Source organism: Mesitornis unicolor, unplaced genomic scaffold (assembly GCF_000695765.1).
Source record: "Mesitornis unicolor isolate BGI_N332 unplaced genomic scaffold, ASM69576v1 scaffold25364, whole genome shotgun sequence".
Lineage (NCBI taxonomy): Eukaryota > Metazoa > Chordata > Aves > Mesitornithiformes > Mesitornithidae > Mesitornis > Mesitornis unicolor.
The window spans coordinates 42,300-65,019 of record NW_010181167.1 but is presented as its reverse complement, the minus strand read 5'-3'; the positions used below and the strand labels follow the sequence as shown (position 1 = coordinate 65,019).

Here is a 22,720-nt window from a genome sequence, read left to right as displayed (position 1 = left end):
TAGGACACTCTTGTTTATATAGCAGATTTTAATTTACATAAATTCTTACCATAGGATAGATGATTGTGTAAAGGTTGGATATTGTTTAAATGTTTCTATGGTTCTGCGTAATTGCATTTCAGCATGAGGATTTCATCATTCCATCTCAGTTTTACATTTTTTAAGGATGGAAAACGGAGTCTGACACTCTTCAAAATCTCAAATCATGTTATACCAATATAGCACAGGAATACTTATTTTCCAGTTCAGGCAAAAACCAGTTTCACTGTTTCTAACCGTTCTCCTTTCCATATATAAATCTCCTCTTTAAAGAAAGTGCACTCCTGAAAACAAGGGCAATCAAAATGCTTTGGCATTGCTAAAATATAAAAGAGTACTTCAACTGAGCATGACCTGCAGAAAAAACACTGCACATTTTTTAATTAACAATTACAATTACTACAAGCTAGGTGTGTAAATGAAGAAAATTCATGTGAAACATTAAAATAAGCTGAAATAGCTGCTGGTATATACATCAGAAGTTCTGTCTCAGTTTGCTCAAAAAAATGCTTTGTTAATTCCTGTCATTTAGCTTCTTGGATATTAAAGATACAATGAAAACATGTTCTTTTTCACTGAGGCCAAAAAGTCCAGTTATTTACCCATGTAAAAGCCAATTAATTGTTATTTTCTGCACCTGTAAGTTCAAAAACCCAGTTAAAAATATAGAGGATAAAAATATTTTAATAAAGATATTTAGAATGCTTATAACATCTTCTGAGTTCAGAGACTATCCAGGTATTGTCCTTTGAATTAAATATTGACTTTCCTTTGCAAAATGTGATACCTACTCCTCAGAACAATAATTTCTGTGGCCCCTCAGCAGAAGTCAGTATCATCTTGATATTAAACATCAGTGTTCATCAAAGACAGAACGCAATTTCTTGTCTTCCCTTTATGCTAATGTTGCACTGAAAAATTCTACATTTAAAAAAAAAAAAAGCCCTGGAAAATTGAAAAATGTGTCATGCTTTCTATACTAAGTAACATACAGCTGTTACTGACCGCTCTTGCCAGCACTGCATTTCTTCAGATGAACAGACTCCAGGGCTGACAGATTGCTTTCCCTTTCACCTATACCGGTTCTGCCATCGTTGGATGACATTAACAAGTCTCCTTCCTGCACTGAGCAGCCCAAAGATTATTCTAAACAGTTGCCCAGTAATTTCTGCCTAAGGATTTTTTTCCTTACTGTGTAACCCTGGACCCCAAGAATCTGGGGGTGCACTGGAACACTTCTTTTAGAAAGGTATCTAATGCTAACATCAAGACTTCTAGGAAATGATTAATTTACTCTTACCTTATGCTAGTGCAGTTTTTCACAATTAACACTAGTGTCAGGCAGTCTCTATCGGTTTATGGAAACATAACTAATGCTTGATATCAAGTCTAAAGGAAGAATCAAATCCCATTTCACATTTTTCTCTTTGTTAAAGCTAAAACCAAACAGATAACAGCTTATACCTGGTTATGACTAGAAAAAAAATACTCTTTATAGCCACGTAAAATGATGAAAGAACCTTACACTGTAATGGAGTCTTTGCAGATGGGAGTAGTTTTGACCTAAAGACAGTGCCTTTGTATTGGAAAGGCTACAGGAATGTTTCCGGAAAATAAATCTTATTTTTTGTGTTGGACACAATGCAGCAAAATACATTAATCATAAAATCAACAAAAGGGACAGATTCTAAATCCTATTTAGCAATAAACCTATACTTGCAAACAGCTAACCCTGTGTTTAAACCACTAAAAGAAAAACAAGCCTTTTTTCTTTCTAATACTATGTAATAACAGATATTTTAGGGAAACTATCATACAGGTGTGTTTTCCTGAAACATGTACTTTGGAAAAAATACCTCTCCCTTGAACAAAACCAAGTGACAAGCTGCGAAGTGTGCTTATGTGGAATGCTCAGTAACACATATTTAAAGCAGAGTATCACATTATAATAAATCTGAAGAAATGAGTTGCCATTTCAGTTTGTACCCATAAAATTCAAGCCTAACAGCACTGGAAATATAAATTAATCAGGTTAAGTGCTTGAGAAAATCTCTTCTTTTCAACTGTGAACAAGAGTATTTAACTCACGCGCACGTCTCATAATTAGAATGCAACCATCTTACCATGGATAGAAAACCCCCAGATTAGAAAAGATACATGTAAAAAACATTAAAATAGATACTCAGTGCTGTATCTTCCTATGATTGGCTTCAAAGGCTGATTTGAATTAAAGTTATTAAGTTTGTTTTTCATTCTTCACCTACTACAAAACAGTGTGAAGACAAGCTATTATTGAGACGTGAATTCTCCCAAAATATACCCAAATACCTTTCCTCAAACCTTTTTCTTCATAATTTATATTAATTTTAAATCTACTATGAAAATAGTAGTGCAAGAATAATCAATTAAAATTCCTCAGATAAATGGTTTAGTCCCTTTAAGGATAAAGATGCAGAAGAACACCGATGAAAAATATGCTAAATATGATGCTTGCTTTGTTAACACTCCTTTATGTCCCAAATCAATCCTTCACTCCACATTCCTGTATTTGGTAAACAAATTGTAAAGTACTCTCAGTGTAGACTTCAAGTCACAATTTACAATATCTAGAAAAAAAGACAAGGGAAAAATACATGAGTAATTTCATTAGCTCGAAAACATTATCAAAAAAGTGCTTATTTTCTACTTTCTTTCCTTGCTCACATTCATGTCCATGAACAGTCAAATCACAAAGAAAGTAAGAAAGAGTAGAAATAGAAATAAAACACAGTTTTTAAACTGGCAACTCAAAAATCATTATTTCAACCACTTTTAGTTAGGGATACAAATGACTGATGGTGCTATTGCAGAAATGTAACCAAGGCCTAGATGCCCACAAGCCAAATAGTGCCTAGGATTATGTATATTTATATGACTGAATCTTCAGTCGGTTGTGGCCAAAAAGTAATGATTTCGAAAAAAACATCAGGCAGGAACCAATGAAACTCTTCTCATATGCAAGAATCGCAGGACTTGGCCCACTCTGGGCTGCAACATCCTTTATTAGGCCTACTTTCAGCAAGATAGCTAGAGGCAAGTCTAAAGGATCTAAAGAAGCTAGGTAAACAAGTGCCCCTCGAAGACACTTCCGAAAATGCTTCGGGTTAGCTGATGTACATGGCTGAATCACTCCTTAGAAACTCAACATCCAAAGGAAAGGATTTCTATGAAACAAAAATCTAATGAATACCTGCTGTTTCCAAAAGAAGTTGTTGAGAAAGTCAGTATTATTTCACAAGAAATCTATAAAACAAACTGACAAGTACTACTGCAGCAGTCTACGCTAGTGCTTCAAGGAATATTTGATCTCAAATAGGGACTTAGAATTGTCCGCAGAAAGAACAGAATAGAAGAGAATTAGAGTTGTCCTGTTTCTTTCTGCTGACTGTATAGAAACTCAGCCTCCTAAATTTGGTTCTTGGAATTAGCCATGGAGGTGTAAAGCACCACGGTGTGCAGATGGTGTGCATACTCCCATTACCTTCAAAACCCCCAACGAAGCCTAGTAAATGGTGTATGTAATCATCAGCTAGTTTTGCCATTATATTTATCTACACTGATGTTTCTCACAGATTGTGAAGGGGTTGTACACTGAAGAATGAATCCAATCAAATCTATGCATGGTGTCCCAAAGTATGCAAACTTTGAAGGGCTAAAGATATTAGCTACATGGCAAGTGACAACCACAGACAAAAGGTGAAAATACTCAACCTAGATTTTATGCTGAGCCTATGCGTGATCATGAAACCACAGCCACGTGGTATTGTGACTCTTAATAAATCAGATCAAAAATGCTTGGTATAAAATAAATAGAAAATGCCAAAAAATACAGGAAGGGCACACTGCTCCCACAACATCATGTTATATTCTGCAGTACTGTTTGCATATAATTCGGGAAGTTTCCTCTTTTAGGCCAGCAGCAAGCTGCATAACACCTTTGTTTCCTAATACAGAACTTCAAAGGAATAAAGTGATAACTTTGATGGGTCTTTGCTAAGTTACCAGAATTCCACAAAAAGGTCCAAACAAAAAAGAAGCATGCACCCAGAGAAAGAGGAGTTACTTCCATTGCTCCATGGCTACATGGTTATACATGTTTGACCAACATGTATAAAAAAACCTAGTATTTTACTAGTTGCAATTTTCAAAAAGATAAACTTGAGTTTGGCTTTGATGTACACACTTCAAGCAGTATTCTGAAAAGGCTCAAGCTGCAAATGAATTCATTATACACTCAGCAGATTAATGTTTCAGCCATTTTTAAAGTAAAAGGTCACAGAAAGCTTTTTAATACCTTTTCAATTATATTGCAAATAACCTAAATAAACTGTTGACCCCATACAAATCACTGGTTTTCATACTCATTTATTTAACCGCATTCTTTTTTCCACTAAATATGTTTTTTATATTCTATATCACTTTTCAGCATATTTTTTCCTCAAGAACCTCAAAGAAATAGTGTAGGAATTTAAAGAGTATTTAGTATACACATTTAGGATAAGATCCTTTTCAGTACTCTTTTGCTCACTGGAAATTTTAAGTATGGGCATTGTGCCCAATGTAACAACACATAAAACAGATGTGTTTTTCCATTCACGTTGGGCAGGAAGTTTCATATTAAGCATTTCAATAATTGCACAAGAAATGTCTTATATATGCTGAAATATCCTTATGGCTTGATTTATACTGGAAAAATTAGCTGTCCCCTAGAGCAATAAATACCTGAAAAATTAAATGCCATAAGAATTTTAAACTTCCGTGGGGAATAAGGGATCACAAATACACTCTGTTTTACTTGGATCCCTAGATTTCACTATTTCCCCCTTCTCTCTTTGACTATTTCAAACATAAAAGTTTGTGATGCAGTCACCACTGGTTTAGTTAAGCATGATCACGGATAAGAGTTCAAGCAATCCAAAAAAGCAAAAAATAGGCTGGGTAGGTTTAGATTAAATGCTTTGGCAATGTGGGCTCAATCCTGAGACATATTTTGTGCGTGTATGTGCATATGACTGCTGCTGTTATGACCTGGAAGTTGGGAGAGGTGGAATAAAGCAGAAAATAAGCAGAATGGAGCAGAACTTGATCCAGTGATGCGTGCCTGAATCTCCAGAGAGCCCTTACTCCTAGAAATGAAACTCTGAGCATCAGCTTATATCAACTCCTCAGGGAATGAGAATCCAATATTACAGCAGGAAAAGACTGTGTGCACCATAGAACGTGAACCTGCAATGGATCTTGAAAACACATGTATATTGATTACTATGGTAGGTAACCAGCAGAAGCCCAGCTACCTCCCTGTTGGGAAGAGTGAAGCAGAAGCTGCATGTTCAGCTCCTGCATGGTAATATATGTTACTTCTCATAGAAGTAATCACAAGAGTACCCTATAACATGGTAAATCAAGGGCCCTACAGCCAGCCCAAAAGGCTGGATTTAAACCCTGTATTTATATGAGCAAAGTGGAGTGGAATCTTGGTCCTGCTAAAGGCAGCAGCAAAACCTTCATATTCCCTGAAGACAAATTTTACTTTCTGCCTCCATCTCTAAATCTAATTTAAATATGCATGATTAGGTCCTGCACTCAAAGGCAGTTATGTGAACATTTGAAATTCTTCTTCCACATCATCTACCTCCTTGGTGAAAATCTTGTAAATTACTCTGGAATACTTGAGGTTTAGTATGAAGATGTGGGATGGGGGAAAAACAGCAATTAGAGCAATTCATATCTGCCAGTGACACCATTCACAATTGTATCCTTTTTCTTTCAGTGAATATTTGACTATTATTGCATATGTTTGGTCACCCAAATCTTACCCTGGCCATTCAACAGAGAAACTGCAACATCTGAAAAAGTGTATCTATCAGCCATTTAAAATAGAGTTACCTGAGCACTTCAAAATGTTTACTTGCCTTTCGCTCTTGGATTAACATTTTAACCTTCATTTATCTATACCATAATCCTATGAGATAAGATCTGGATCCAACACAAATTTTTAAGAAGAGTACAGAAAGAGTAGAATAGATACCTTCTGGTCTCGGCTTTGGTTTTTCCAATCCACCATCTTGCATTAGCTCAAATGCGAAGGATACATTGAGGACCTAGTAATATAATAAAGGTAGTCATTATTGTGAACTATATACACTATAGTATAAATAGTCAAAACAAGATGTATTTAAAGCTGCAGACCCAGATGCTCAGAAGGAAAAAATAGTCAGGGCTCCATACATCAGCAGAAGATCTGGTCCGTGGAATCCAGATAATCTATTGCTTTGTTTTTCTGGGTGGTGATGGTAGTTTCAGAAATATAAAAGTAATGGAAAAATAACACATGAACTAATGTTACCCATAGAAAATCTACTTACAAGTAAGAATAGCCCACCTCCCACAAGTTAAAAAATTGGAACGTGATGGCCCATGAAGTAAGTGTTCCTGTCCTGAATAGCCAGCTGAATTGCCTGGATAGCAACAGACACTGGGGTAATGGTTGGTTTTAAAATGATACATAGTACATACCTGCCCTTATGCTTCCAAAAAACACAAAACCTTAAAAATGTTAAATCAGTTCTATCATCAATTTATGTGTATAGTTCTTTATACACTTAATGAACAGTAAGTCTGGTTCAATGACAGCATCACAGAACGGCTGCCAAAATAGTTAATATACTTGCTAACCACCCCATCATTAACATAACTTTCCCTTCTATTGTAGATAAGCATTAATACTGAGATCTTAAAAATGCCTGGAAATGGTTACCATTGAGTCCTCTCTCGATTTCAGCTATTTATGTCAAACTTACGTGGAAAATTTTGTGTCATCCTTGTACTAGTAGACATGTAAACATGTCTACTTGTTTTAACCAAAAAATGAAATCTAATTACCTTTTGTTCAAAACTATCAGGAGTCAAGAAAAAGCTGTACAGAGGAACAAAATAGCCTTCTAGGAGGCCCATTAGGAGGACCAAGTACACACCATCTGCAAACTGTAAAAAAGACATTTCTCAGTACATTTTCTGAAGAATGACTCATTGCTTTGCTTAATGAACAAGACATATATTGTCTAATGCAGAACTGTCAACAAACTACTAAGACAAATATTTAAAATTGCAACTGAAAGATCTCATCTCACTTCTGTGATTCCTTTTATTTAGTTAATACGTTCTGTTATATCTTCTCCAAAACTGACCGAATGCTAAAATACACGTTCAGAATGAGGCTCCTGGAAAGAGAGGTGGTCAGTGGCTTTGATCTATGCCTCTGCTTTCCATTCTATTAGCTGTGGGGAATCAGAACAGCCACCTCTCAAGCTCTCTCATTCCCTAAGCAGAGGAAAGCAGAATGAAGGTGTAATCTCACGATCACACAGAAATTCAGTATACTGGAGGAAATAAAGGAACAAGGAATCACTGCTGTCGACATTCTGCAAGTCTGAGTCAATCTAATTTTTAGTGTATGTAATTACAGCTGGAAGATATCCAATTCCTATGAGAGATGTTCATTCCTATCTATAAAAATAGCAACATCCATAATATTTTGTTAAAGGCCTCTCTACTCTTACCCCGGTGGCATTAGGTCTATCAGTGCACTGAGATATCCTCACAATCAAACTGAGTTATCTGAAGCACCTTTCTAAGGTAGACAATTTTATTTCAACTGATAGAGATACAATCTCTCATCCTGGGGGATACTCTTTCAGTTAAATGCTTAAGGAGTTTCTAGGTACATTTGAATAATACGTTTTTTCCAAAAGTAAACAAAGCAATAAGCAGGCATAGGGAACACTTTTCTGAAAGTCCTTGTTGTTTCCATCTAATTCTTAATTTGTAAAGTTTCTATCTCTATTTAAATAAACCAGAGATTACTAATAACATGACTCAAGACATAAAATAAAGCCTGTCCTGAAGGCTCCTGGGTTTTTTTGATAGTGTGGATACCATCCTTCCTGTGCAACCTTGTAATTTTCCTATGATAACTGCTGCAATTGCTCACATGGGGAGGTATCGATACAGCAGGATTAAGCCTTTATTTTAGCTTCTTTCCAGCCAATTTAGCAGCTGAGAAGAAGAAAGAAGACCACGTACCACATTATTTCTGTGGTGCACTCAAGCCTGCAGCCCAACTGTACAGCTGCCTATACACTTGAGTAGCTTTTCGCCCAAGAACGTATCTCACTGAATAGAGTCATTGTAATCCCATGCGATTGTGTGCTTGTGTAAAGGTAGGCAGGAAACAACTGCTCAGCCTGACTTTGGATCAAACCAAGTGGACAGAGCTCTTTCCTGACCAAAACAAGCACAGGTTCTGCTTACAGCACTTGGCAATGCCCAAAAGGTAACATCTCTTAATCCATTTTTGTGCAAATGGAAGTACAAAACTGTTTTAGGGAAATTTAGCTGCCCTCATGATTTCTCCAAGTAATTGGTGAGGGCCTTCTTCATATGAACATATTTAGAATTGAAGGTTTACCTGCTGAAATAATTCAATGAAATTTCTGGATGAAGTTGGGGGCATAGTGCATAACACAGTGCATCCTTCCCTTTTAAGAAAGGCTGTAAAATCCCACCTGTGTCTCCAGTTCAGTGACCTCCAAATTCAATTTATTGAGATGCTTGTTCACAAAGGCGATGAGAGTCTGAAATATCAAAACAACGTAATGAAGGCCTATTCAGTAGGGCAGCAGTTCAGTGTGTACAATATGAACTCTACTCAGAAAAGAATCCGAATGAGTGAAGAGACTGCAACACAATTTTTAAGTTTGAAATGTGACTTTTTTTTTTCAAAGAATGAAGAACAGAAATAAAATTAACATGATGCATATAAAGATATAATTCTTAAAATATAGTAATTCTTAAAAAAAACCACCTTGTAGCAGACTACAGGGAAGTGGGTAATCAGACTCCGCTCAAATTGACAGCAGTCAAAATACTCCAGGTAAAACGGCAGGCAGGTGTAAACTGGGTACCTCTGGCACCAGTACACTCAATCTACCTGTTTGGTTCTACTCAACATACACTTTGTGAGAACTCTGTAATGAAAACTTTGATGACTACATGTTGTTCTGTGTTCCAAAGTTAAGTTCATGCTGTTAAATATTCATAAAAACTAACATTACAATCACGAATTTGTATATTTCTTTAAGCATAAAGCTTAATTGTATTTAATATATGCAAACTATGCCAATTATATATTATATACATACATACTGCGTATGTACAAACAGATATACACACAAGCATGCACATGCACACATTACGTATTTTAAAAATAAAATCCAACCTTTTTCACTACATTGAGCTTGTCTGGAGCATGGTCAAATAAAGTATCAAATGCATCTCTTTCTGAAAAACATTCAGAGGTGTTAATACACTGAGCAGCAGTTGTCCAAATGCAGAATAAACACTTATTAAGGCACACACTCGTTTACAAAAGAGTCAGCAAAAGGCTTCAATATAGTCTCTTTGTATTTCAAGTATCATATATTTTGCATGCTGCTCCCTCGTTACAAAGCTGCCAGCAACTTATTTTCTATTATTTACAAAAAGCATAACTTTCAAGTAGGATTTGGATTACCTAATAACCCTGTTTCTCAAAAATGAACAAAGAATGATATCTTCATGCATAAAACCTTAAACAGCCAGATACAGGGAACTAAGTAACCAAATCATTGTGCACAGAAGAACATGAGTTTATGTCTAGTCATTACAGTGGAATATTTTCCCCATGGGCCACTGACAGTAAGCCTACGATTACATAGCTGCAATACAATTCTTTGTATAGATGTTTTGGGGCTGTTCTGATATGCAATTTAGGTCATTATCAGCAAGAAAGGGAACCTGAGGTAGCATGACTGGAGTGCTACTACAGTCACCTTCTGAAGAAAACAGGAAAAAAATAAATAAAAAGGCGCCTGAGCCTTTTCTGAGCAATTTCCATTTTGACAGCTACCTGAATGATAGGGAACGACTCCACACAAAGCAACATCCATATTCCTCAATAAAAAAAAAATGCTAGAGTAGATCCAAAGGCATTTGTAGAAGGCAGACTTTATACAAAATAAGACTGCTCAACTATATCATTGGAAGAAGAGGTCTCACAGGTAGCCTTTTAAATCAGCTATAAGGCAGCCACTGAAGTTATACAAGAAGCAAACGCTAAACTCTTGGTGGGACTCCACCTAAGCTCTTCAGATGAGTGTTTTCTGTTGGCCAGGACAGCCTCAGTACTAGCAGTAAGGCATACTAGGCACAGGAACTTGCATGGTGTTTAGGCCTGCTGAATAACAGCTCAAAGTGTAAGTAGATAATGTATGTGAGAATGCCAACGACTTCACCAGCTGGTTTATGATAAGACATCACACTTCATATTATGCTGGGAACTTAGGACCATTAATACTATTACAGTAAAGTTCTGGAGGTTAAACCACAAAGCACCTGCAAATTAACACATGCTGAAAAGCAATGAAATGTTTTAAAGATGGTCAGACTGATTTTAATGCTTTTTTCCTTTTGTTAACTGCCACAATAGCCTGTGGTGCATATATTAATATATTTGCCAGGCAGCTTGAAATCTTCTACTTCATTGCCCTTTGATCAAAGTGAGCACCCATTGCAGAAGCACTATATACTTTGGCTGCCTCAAGAAAAAGTTAATAATCAAATGAACTTACCATGCCTTCCTGATAATGCCCTAGGAAAAGAAAAAAAAAAAAGAATAAAACACAGTTGCATGCAATTCACTTGCAGACATTGTGCTGCAAAAGAAAACAGCATACGTGACCGTATCTTCAGCCTGATGAAAACTGGAGTACATCCATGGAATTAAGAAAACCTTCATCAAGTTACTTCAGCTGAGAATCTGGATTAGTCTGGAGTCCATCAGCATAACATCTCCCAGCTTCACTAAAGTCTCATGGGAGGCCAGATCTCAGATCTCCTACTATTGAACCAAATCAACACACCTTGCCTGAGTGAAGAAGGCTTTTTAATGTTGATTTTGTGAAAACTTTTCCCCTTGCCTGAAAGATGCATCTACCACACCAACTACAATAAAATACCAGCCAAAGCAATGCTTGAACTGGGTTCTTAAGGACTGCAGCATTTTGCTACAGTTTATCCCTCACAGGACTACTATATGTAAACAAATCCATAAAGTTTAATAAAATAATAAGTCGATAGTCCAGCTTCTCTCCATTCTATTAGAAACAAAGATATTCTACTTTTGCTTTCTGTTGGTTTAGAGTAACTTTTGTGTTATAAATTGTTCAGTGAGATTACATGGACAGGGCTTACTACTGGCATTTTACATCCCTAAAATCCAAACACCTAAAAATAGTCCTACTACATTCCTTTTTGAAAGGATCTAGTTATCTATCAAATAAACAACAACATAAAAGAATGAGGCATATCTTTCTCATTTGTTTGATGGACTTTTGACTAAAATAGTTCAAAATATAATAAATATAGAAGTAAATTAATAGTGGATTAATAGAAAATAGAGATTTTGGATATCTTCCGTCTGTCTTCTCTTTCATCCTGGTCTCCTGCCTTTAGTTCCCTAGTTCTGTATTTCCTCACCCTTTTTATTTTTAGATGCATGCTTGCAGCTCTTGAAAAGGCTAAAATACAGTCACTGGCTGATGCATCATCTTCCTTGGAACCCCAATACTGAAATCTAAATATCAGCAAATGTTTGAATTTCTGAGACGCATCTGTGTTCAATTACTGAACTGCTGGCAAAAGTGGTGTTGACATACTCAGTGTTACCAGTTATTTCCTCTTGGATTTGTCGGGACTGGAGGATTCCTTCTCGTTTCTGGAAAAAATAAAAAAGTGACATTTTTCTCAGTAAAGTTAAATGCTTAGGGTACAGTAAAATGTTGTGATTCACAAACACAATTAGATAAGAAACCTGCAAAATAAGAACTTTAAAAAAAACCCTACAATAATACAGTATTTCACCTTGCAAGTATTTCAGAAAACTCTTTTGTACATTAACAAGAAACTCGGAACTCCACCTGTAGAAGGAAGTATTTCTTTTCCTTTCTCCATTGTTCTTCATTCACTTTTCTTTTTAAGGCCCCAATTCAGCAAGACATTTGAAACACCTAAACACATATGTAAGTATTTTAGTAAAGGTATGTATAGGTGAGTTGAATTAAACCTTGTATTTCAATGAACAGCTTGGCAGATGGTGTCCATGCTTCTCTTCTGCAAAAATCTTGCTCCCACGCTACCTGTTTTTTCTGCCCTGTTCATACACTTTCTTTGTTGCCTCAGTGTTTTCCTCTTCTGACTTCTGTCAACACCAAGAGCTCTATTTGCTTGTGATGGAAAACCAAAATGGAGGAGAATCCATTCAAAGCCTGCTCCAGACTGTAGTCAGCCTGGTGCTAATACACGCATTGACCCCAGTGTTCTTCAGATGTGAGAAGTCCTTTGTACATGGTGCTGAGTGGCCTGTGGCGAGGAGCTGTACACAGAATGGCAGAAGCCAGCTCAAATGGTTGCTATTTGAGTCAGCTGGAAAATGAGAGAATTTAAAAATTTCACATTGTTTCCAGCGTGCTGAACACAGTCATCTGGTGGTGGTGTAAATACTGCACACATGTTTTGCCTCTTTGTATTCTCCCTGTTGATTCTATTCACTGGAATTAGTAAAATTTTGCAATACAGAAAGAAAAGTCAGGCAAATGTTGACGACTGCATGTAAAGTCTAGACATTGGGCAATTATTCATGACTCTTCACTCATGTCATACAAGGAAAAAAGGAGATAAATAAATTTAGCCTGGTCCTAGGCTTACCTTCTACATCGAAAAGAGAAAAGGAGAATAATCTTTTGGAAAAGTCCTTCATGGCATTTGGTCTGCTGCTCTTCCCTGCCTTGGAGAAGAGAGCACATCCCCACCTGAGGTAGTCCTTGGTGTATGAAGTGGTGAGGATTTGGCTAGGCTTGAATCTATCCTATACTGCATTACTAAAATATATAAGGATCAAACTTACTTTCTGCAAGAAAGCCACACATGGCACCCTCTGGGTCTCTGGACTGGCACTTGCAGTGATCTGAACTGTCCTTTAAGCTATAGTTTCAAAGGTTTCCTGCTGTATTTTTTAAAGCTCTGTTACTAAATATCTTGCATGTGGTTGAAAATGCATTTGGGAAGAACTTTTGAATATTAAAAAGACAGAGTGGAGTCCAATGTATTCCATACTGAAAGTGGGGGCACAGAACAGCTGCTGAGACATCTTCTGTCGTGTATCTTGAAAAACTGCACCATTTAGGGCTATCTTCATTTCTAGCTTGTGCAGACAGCAACAAGTACTTGTAGTTGGAAGTTACAATCTATTTCATGCTAGCTTAAGTCAGAATTTCACTCTGTTTGGGATTTTTGTTTATTTTTCCCTTTGCTGCAGGGTGAAAGGAAACTTCTATTTCCTCCTGATGATGACTCTGACATGCCAGTGATGCCTTCTGGAGCAAAAGCTCTATCACTCTTCTCTCCTAGAGGAGCTGAGCATCATAACAACAGCAACTGTACTTTTCAGTGCTCAGTCAAGTGACATGGGAGAAGAAAATGGCTTCTAATAGTCTACCTTCCCTCTGAAAACATGCACAGATAGCCTAATATACCAATATAGTCTTATAAGACCAATATAATACCAATATAATGTAATATATATATAGAATATTTTATCTATCTATATATATATAATACCAATATAATAGTACCAATATAAAATGTATTTCCCTTTTTGATAAACTGCAATACATGTCAGTAGGAATTCTGCAGCTTAATCCTATTATTGACAAAGAAAAAAAAAGACAAGACATTATTCCCTAGTTTTGTGCCTGTCATCTGATCACTAACGTGAATGGTATTTCCACACTGCGCAAATACAACATGCATCCGCTGGACATTTACTTGACCAAGATAGACTTTCCTGTGCTTCTGATTTATAGAGTGACTGGTGAAAAAGTCCCAATGGCAACAGAATGGACCTTAGAAACAGCAGTCTAAGCACCTTTGCCATGAAGGTGGCTTCCCATATATCTTTTGCACTTTAAAAACTTTCCACCTCAAAAATATACCCTAACACTGATGTCACCTGTTGTGAACTTTGTTTTATACTAGGCAGAGAATGACACAATGTTCCTAAAAATACAAAGAAGTCCTACTGAGGACTGAAATACTGTCCAGCAATGTTCCTTAAAGACAACAGTGACCATAACTGAAATAACAAATGAAAAAGCTGAACATCTATTTGGAAGTCACTGAGAAATGAGGCATGAATTAAGATTCCTCATTAAAAAGAGAAGCTGGATGCACATTCAAGCAGCCACAGAAGACTTTATTTGGACAGGCTTGGCATCTTCTTCCCTCACAGCTGAAAGACTCCACTAAAGGCTATGGAAGATCTTCCTAATCACTTATCGTTTTAAATTGCCAATTACCCGTAGAACAAAAAATTACATCTGAAATTTAAGTAATATGTCTGGAAACGGAAAGGGTCTCTCTTCTTCAAGTCTCTCTGCATCAGTTACACGTCAGCAGTTTTATATAACTGAGGGCAAACTGCTTAACTTCCCAAACAAAGTCCCATTCTGAGAAGCTGTCCACTATTTGAATGGGTTTTGCCTATATAATGTCGATAGACATTTCATCTGGAGGGTCATGATTTACAGATGCCCCACCAAGAGGAAATGCAGAACTATTCTGGAGTCTGAAAGAATAAATACATTTGTCATAGGTTCCAAAAAAAACCTACTTGGGACCTGGAGACAATGCTGCTCAGAAACATTTCAGACCTTCCCAGAGAGGCAGTGGGACCAACGATCTCAGATGAAGTTTGTGCTGCACACCTTCTCATCTCAATAATTTCCTAGCTTTGCTTAACAGCAGTTTATGCACCCAAGAATTACTGGTCCAGTGCTCAGAGCATTCTGCTCCAGACTGCTAATGCATTCTTGTACCCTCTGACTTACAGCTCTTGCACAAAACAACCTATCATTTAACCATTTGTGAATAGCTTAAGTAAATAATTTTTGAAAAGAGGCAGAATGATGGCAAGATTCAGCTCTCCACATAAGCTCTCACTTGGTTCAGTAGAAATGATCAGACTGAGTCTGTGCTTTGTTTAAAAGTATTCCTTCTATTAGTATGGAAGGAAAAGAAAATAATATAACAAAATAGCTTCAAAAGGTCCAACTATCACTTTTTTTCCCAAATCAGCTTATAAACTAGATTTCATATTACTCTCATTGCTAACAGCTTTTGTACTAAACAGCCAAAGGAAACAAGCTTTCATAAGAACTGTGCTGATTACCTGTTGAGCAAAAGCACATTTTTTTGTTTCAGAAATATCTTTGTTTCTATTTCAATAAACTACACTGAGCCAATATGGCAACCAACACATTTTAGGTGTTTCTAAACCTAACAAAATCATGAAATGAATTAGGGTTCTCTTCCTTAAAGACTTCCTAAAAACACTGTTCTTTTATGCCTCTCTCTGTCTTCTATTCCATTTATCAAAGTATATAGAGCAGAACTTAAAACCAGCTACCACATAGTCTCTTGAGTTTCCCTAGGCATGACCCTACTTTACATAATGTTTGAGGGTTTAGAACACGAGGAGTGCAAGTTTGAACACTAAATTAGGCTTTAGGATTTGCTGACTGTTGATTAAAACTTTCATTGAGTTCAAAGGGTACGTGATGAATTATATAGAATCAATCCCACAGGACATGAAAGACACTTAAAAAATAAAAATAAAAACCCACCCACCATAAAATAAAGATGAAAAATGTCTCAGACACAATTACAGTAAGGATACTGACGCCCTACCCTATGTTCATAGGAAGCAGCATAACCTTGGAGTTCCACTGACGGGTTTTCACCAAGGACCAGGGCTGCAGGGTGAAACCTTCTGCAACATGGATTTTATTCTGATGCAACTGCTTTCTCTGCAATTCACTGGCGCCTGAGCTACAGCTGTGTAGCTAAAAGGCAAAGCAGTGAGCCAGATTCTCCCACTACTTATTGTTTTTAAATTGGTTTATCTTTACTGACTTCAATGGATTTACTGTTGAACTTCATTAGCCTATTAAACAAGAGGACAATTACATCCATTGATTGCAACAAGAATTTTGTCTGGACGTATGGAGTTACAGCAAAATGCAAGATCTGGTTCTTTACTTTAGGACTGTTTTCTTTTTCTGGTTTAGTTTCTCATCCTAAAGACGTCCTGACTGCTGCACTCCTGATTTCTTATGCTGTTTTTGGTAGAACTTTGAGATAAACCAGTGTAATTAATACACTTATAATAGTCAAAGGAAAATGCTTGAAAATTATGTTCCTCTGAAGCCTTAGACACATAAGAGCAGATTTGCTGGGGTTCTATTTTATCGTTTGTAGAGAAACCCACAAAGCAGAATCTGAGAGTCAATGAGTCACTATCAGGCGTGAGTGATACATCTACCAGAGAATTTTTTTCAGATTTCTCCCCACATTACAAAACTTGTTTGATTTTAATGCTGTAAAAAGGAGTGGTTACCTTCTCAGATCTGTCCCACAGATTTTCAGTCACACAAAACTTGAGCAATAGCTCTTTGCACCAGATAGTTCAGGGTAATATCAGTTAAAACACATAAATACAGACAGTTCCAGTGTGAAAAATAAAGGCAAAGTTAATGGGGGAGGAAGAAAAGCAGATTAAATGGGAAGAGGCCAAATAATATAGAGCAAGGACAAGTCCAACCGAAAGGAAAATTATGAACAGAATAACATGAAGAGTTTGGATGGATGAGGCTCTAATAAGGAGACTGACTGACACAAAAGATTTAGTTGATGGGGAGTTTTTTGCATGTTTATGGAAAGCCAACACTGTAATCAGACTAAATTAGTATGCACAAGGCTGAAAAAGAATATTTAGTCACCTAACATGAATCTGAATGTAATAAACAGTGACAATTCATCATTTAGTGCCAGGAATGATTTGAATCTCTACACAAGTGAGAAGACCATCAAAAATGGGAAAAATAATAATTCTAGCGATCACATTGGGTGATAAACAAACACATTCCAACAATAATAATGCTTCATATATTTTTAATGTCATAGTCTGGCTAGTTCACAATCAAAATAAGATATTCTGAGCCACAGCTCAATCTGGGAAAGCACTTCTGCCTTTTTCTGTTTGAAGCATTGTCAGCAGGGAAGACGCATGTGTGTTTCTTTTCAAACAAAGAGACACACACATGCCCACCCAAACAAAAACTCTGGATGTATTTTTCAAGCAGCCCCTCAGCCAATTTCACAACACTACCAAGAGCTGTTTAACACCTCTCTTACCTGCACAACCACCACCTGAATGGACACATGATCTGGGAGTCTGAACGGTGCTCGAAAATACTGTGACAATGCAACCAGAAGATGAAGTATTGCTACGAGACTTTTAGCATGAACAGCTGAAATAGATATTAAAAGCACAAGTTACAAATTGTGAAGGAACTAGGGCACATATTTCCATTTTGTAGAATGTAGGGATTATGGGACTCTTTTCCTCTTCCCACCTGGAGCCAGGGAGCACTTCTAAGGCACCTCTCCTCTACTGCTCTCCTGCTCAACAGGTCATGCGAACACAGCCCAGTCGATAATACGTGTCAGCACCAAAGCGTTACTTTTTGCAACATGTCTGGAAGCCATAGGCTTGTGTAGATGGGAGTCTAAAGCTAAACCAAAAGCCAGATTTCATGATCATGTACAGCAGTTTAAGTGCTGTCTCTGCATTCTCCTTGCCTTTCCTTTATTCTCTTTATTTCAGTCAGGATTTATGGACCATCAGAAAGATATTTTTGTACTCATAACATGCGCTTATTCATTTTTAAGTGTCACAGTGTCTGCAGGATGATAAACGAGCCTATTTTGGCAGAAGCCTTAAGCAATAACTTACTAAACTCAATGACTCAAACGTTCCCCATGAAGTTGTTACAGTTCTTGTTATTGAAGCTTTTTCACAGCAGGTTTCATTGGGGTAGTTAACACTAACACAACTTATAAGATATCAAAAGCCATACCATAGGAAATTCTTAATCAAGTATCCAATGATTGGTATGAGAGTGAATCATTTCTCATTATTGCTTTTCTTCTTCTAATTTGTTTTTGCATTCATAGTCTTCCCTGGAGTAGTATTCCTAAATGAGCTTTGATAGCTGCAGTACAGTGCACTAACATTTTTTGTACTTGAACTAACCAATAACTACTACCTTACTTCACTGTTAAAGCAGGATAACATTCACTAAAATATCCTTCGAATCTTAACTATGCCATTCATATAAAATACAGCATTGCTGTCAAATTTTGCTGGGGTGCCAGTGGTCACAGATGAGGTGCTTTAGCAGAACACTAAAAAGATATCTGTCTGCCTAGCACCGGTGTGTGCTACAGCTGGCCCCAGCTGCTGCTCTCTATCTCTACTTCAGCTTTAAAACACATGTAAAATACTAAATTAAAACTAGAAGTTAAATTGTCAGGCCACTCAAACACCCTGCCTCCAGCTGCATAGCAGAGAATGAAAAAAGCTCGGGGGAGGCTGAAAAGAGATGGGGATAGATAACTCAGCGGGACCACAGGAAGGGGAAAGTCAGAGATGTCTCATGTTCACTCTTCCTCCCTCGAGCTACTTCTCTCCCTCTCAATTTGTTGTGAACTGAATGGGATACAAAACACCTCAGCTCAAGACAGATATAGGTGACAGGAGACCTGCTATATACTTATCAAGATATTCATCAGTGTGAAAGGATTTTGGCTACCAAACTTAAAACAGACTAAGAGGCCTAATTTTCTAAAACTGCTGGTAATCTGCTTTCTGCAACACATCTACACTAAAATGTCTTACGTTGGGCCTCTGAGGGCATTTCTACTAGATATTACTATGTTCATTTTTAATGCAATAAAACAGGAAGGGTACAGTTCTAATCTTCATGTGAATTTTGTAAATCAAAGTCAGTGGTTCAGATTTAGCCTTACATGATCAGAAATAATACTCATATCTATGTTGCAAATTTTACACAAATAAAGAGTACTAGGACCTACCTCTCCTTCTACCCATCTACTACCTTTATGCGGGTACTTCCCCATTTCAACAAACCAATTCAGTAATAGAAAACTTAAGCTGGTATGAATATGGACTTAGGAGCAGAAATACCATACTTTGACTAACTCTGAAAAGACAGTTTATTTAAGTTGGAGGTTGAGCACCAGTAAAGAGGGTAGAATGTACCACATCTGGCAGTGCCTTGTAAAGCAGAACCTACCATAAATACCAAGTTTCAGCCTTCCCTTATCGATGGATATTTCAGAACTCCAGAGAGCAGCTATAAAACCTTGGCTGTCAACAAATAAGAACAGCATAGAAAGCACCAACTTACAGTCAACGTTCCATTTAATGCTTCTTGGAGGGAGTTTAAGGGTTTCGTTGATCTTCTCAAGTACTGTCTGTAGCTTCTGCTTCTGAGCAATTTCAGACTGAGTAACTTCAGCAACGTTCAACTTCTCACATTCAAGTTTCTCTGAAGTGATAATGGAAGAAAAAAAGAGAAGAAAACCTATTGTCATCTCCATGAAGAACACAAAGACATTCCATGCACCTAGATGTACGTTCAAGAGACACTAGACTTCCCAGCTTTAAAATTATCTGGTTTTCCTTCCAGAGCCACTGTCCCCTACACTTCTGAACTCCTATAGATCCAGTTCACATTTCCCCATTGCCAAGGGGAAGGTAAGTATTAATGAAAGCCATACTATTGGCTAACAAACGTTTGCTGCAACGTCCTTTAGGGAACACCACACTCTGAGGTGAGGCCCATTACTTCTGCTGCTACTGGACAAAGGGTATTCTGTATGCAAGTGGTTTGTACAGCAGACCATCAGACCTAGGAAACAGATACCAACTTTAAGAAAATTCATTTCATCAGTCTCAGCCTCCAGGCTTCTCCCTCAGACTCGGGATGTTTCAAGATTAATTTAAGATACTGAAAGGAAATTTACTGGAGACTTTATGAGCTGTAATAACTAAGAAAATGGCTTCCAAGCCAACAGTTTAAAAGCACATGCCACCTCTGCATTAGCAGTTTCTTTTCTCTATCTGTTTCTCAGCTGAAGCTCAGTTTGCAGTCCACTGGGTACCATTACCTCAATAACGTTAAAAGCCAGACATCAAATCAGAAAGAAATTCCAACTTTCCAGAGGAACTTCACGATGTGAATAAACTACAGTATGGAACCAGCAGAGATTAAAAACATCCACTGTTGTACTGAAAATACCCTTGCCTTCAAACTTACTTTCCACTTGTAACATGGTTAAGTTTGTACAGCACATATGCAGATAATAAATTTAATTGGAGTGAATACTGTTGCCAAGACAAGAACCCTCCCTCTCTAGCACTCCAGGTAGGCTTTATGCTGTTCTCATCAAGTACAGAGCACCACACATTGCACTGTAGCTATAAGGGTTGTGCATACAGCCTATCGCTCAAGGGCCTCATAATACAATGCTATTTTTATATCACTTAGTGGCACGAATGTAAGATGATACCAAGGCTCCTAAGTAGGAACAAGTGATCCACTTACTGACAAAGTGCTCCAACAGCATGCACATGTATTTTTTCTTACCAAATAATTTCTGCAGTACTTGTCCATCATACAGGTCTTCAGCCAAGTCTTTCACAATAATCCTCTCTCCTACCAACACATCATTAATCCAGTCAATTAATACCTATATGGGAAACACAAATTTGGCAGTATTATACACTATTCATTTGCAATTTAAAACACATGTCATTTCGTACAATGATGAAAATATTCAGCAGAAAGAATACCAAAGCTGCAATGGCTCAAAACACAATCAGCCTGAAATGCCATCAGAAGAAAATAGGAAGGACTTAGGAAGGACTCTTCTAAGGTGGCTGTGTCAGTGAACCACAAGGTCTATACAAGTATCAGATTAACGCAATGCCTTCTGGAGTGAAATCTGTCCTTTGCTTTCAGTAGTACTTTAACATTTTATTGTGAAGCAAAACATGTTGAAGTTGACTCTAATGAAGCTTCCTGCTAAAGTTCTAACCACAAGAATCACAAAGACTATGAGGGAAGACAGTGTGAACTTAGATTGGGGTGAGATGGGACTAAGAATCTGGACAGAGGATTTTAATCCAAATATTTAAGTCCCTTTGTGCCATACCTAGAGAAAGATACTACAACAAGTGATCTGCTGTCGTGGTTTAGACAGTTGCTGTTATCAGTCAGTGACTCCTCCCCATCTGGGAAGGGGAATTGGGAAAAGGAAAGGAGACTCGTGGGTTGAAACAAAAACAGATTTACTAAAATATTAATCATAAAAACCCAGTATTAATAACAGTATTAATATGAAGGTCACGGAGTTATACTCAGTTGATATAGTGAGGGAGTAGGTCTCGGAAGTGGAACCGAAGGCGAGTCTCTCTTGGGATGATTACAGCCATCGAAGAAGGGACCATCCCCAGCAAACTCTCCAATTTATAGTGAGCATGATGTTTATGGTAGGAAATAATTTTTGTTGGCCAGTCTGGAGTCAGCTTGAGATCCACTCCCCTGGGTTTCCACTTCCCCAGACCACATACCAGTGCTGGCCAAAAAGTAAAACCAAGTATCTTATCACTTTGCTCCCATGAAATCGAGTACTGCGATCACTGCAGAAATGCAGCTTGCCTGAACAGAAAACTGACTCTATGATTCTATCCCCATGAAACCGGGACACCTGCCCATTTCACTGGGACGCGTGCACCACGTGGTTTCATTTAATTAATATCTAAACAGTGCTTTGAAGTGTTCAAATGAAAGAGGCAGGAATAGCATTAAAAATAGTTTCACTTTCCTGAAAGTGTTTACATGCTTTTCATTACCTTCATTAGTTCTTGTAATTTGGGGTCATTTCTTGAATTTGGATCAACCATTGTTCGGACTTCATTTTCCTCTGGAGGGTTTAAAAGAAAGATATTAGAAACTATTACAGGCATGACACTTTATTTTACATCAAGCTTTTATGTTGAGATATAAAATTGTTGTGAATTACCTAGCATAGTGTCCTCAGGGTCTAGTTCGAATGGAATTGGACTGAGAGGTAAGTTAATGGCATTTATTCCTTCTTCCTGTAATTCAGATACTAGGAAATAAAAAAGAAGAGCTTGGTCAGATTTCAATTCAATTTTACTTACTATTTCACTCTTGCTAAAAGTAGCATTAATTGTCTTAATTTCTTTATAAGATCATGACTCTATTAGATAACCCACTAGGTGTGATTACGGCAATAAAATACAGCTAAAAATGGGAGGCCCAGCCAACAAACCTTTGCTTGTGTAAGTAGATTTTTCATAGATAATGGTACTGGAATCAATGCAGTTTCCTCAAATCTTTTCCAAAATAGGGCCCACTGTCCTCAAATTTTAAAAGGCTCACTTACGTTTTAATGGTGCTGACATTTTAACGCTAATGCATCTTTTTAGCTGAGGGAAAAGATTATTGCTCTCAGCTGTGTCACCCTTGCTTTGGAGATGCTTCAAGTTTAGCTACTTGAGAAGAGCTGGGTCTGGCTATATATCCACACAGGACCT

General features: G+C 37.3%; 1 protein-coding gene across 1 annotated transcript; it reads right to left on the bottom strand.

Moving 5' to 3' along the window:
- Nucleotides 1–2,568: 2,568 nt before the first annotated feature.
- On the bottom strand, nucleotides 2,569–22,268 carry PARVA (parvin, alpha). The gene is made up of 11 exons (XM_010183349.1): nucleotides 22,183–22,268; nucleotides 22,013–22,083; nucleotides 20,745–20,847; nucleotides 19,503–19,643; nucleotides 17,425–17,540; nucleotides 11,832–11,890; nucleotides 10,746–10,765; nucleotides 9,356–9,417; nucleotides 6,961–7,062; nucleotides 6,107–6,179; nucleotides 2,569–2,645 (listed from the first exon to the last, which is right to left on the bottom strand). Exons 1-11 carry the CDS (start codon nucleotides 22,187–22,189, stop codon nucleotides 2,569–2,571), a joined length of 831 nt encoding a protein of 276 aa, XP_010181651.1. The 5' UTR covers nucleotides 22,190–22,268.
- Between the last annotated feature and the right edge of the window lie 452 nt (nucleotides 22,269–22,720).

Excerpts from the sequence above, each read along its gene's own strand:
- PARVA (XM_010183349.1), bottom strand. Across the intron at positions 19,644-20,744 it reads AGTACTGCAGAAATTATTTG|AGAAACTTGAATGTGAGAAG; the intron begins GTAAGAAAAAAT and ends TTATCACTTCAG. Across the intron at positions 11,891-17,424 it reads TTCAGGTGGTGGTTGTGCAG|AAACGAGAAGGAATCCTCCA; the intron begins GTAAGAGAGGTG and ends TATTTTTTCCAG.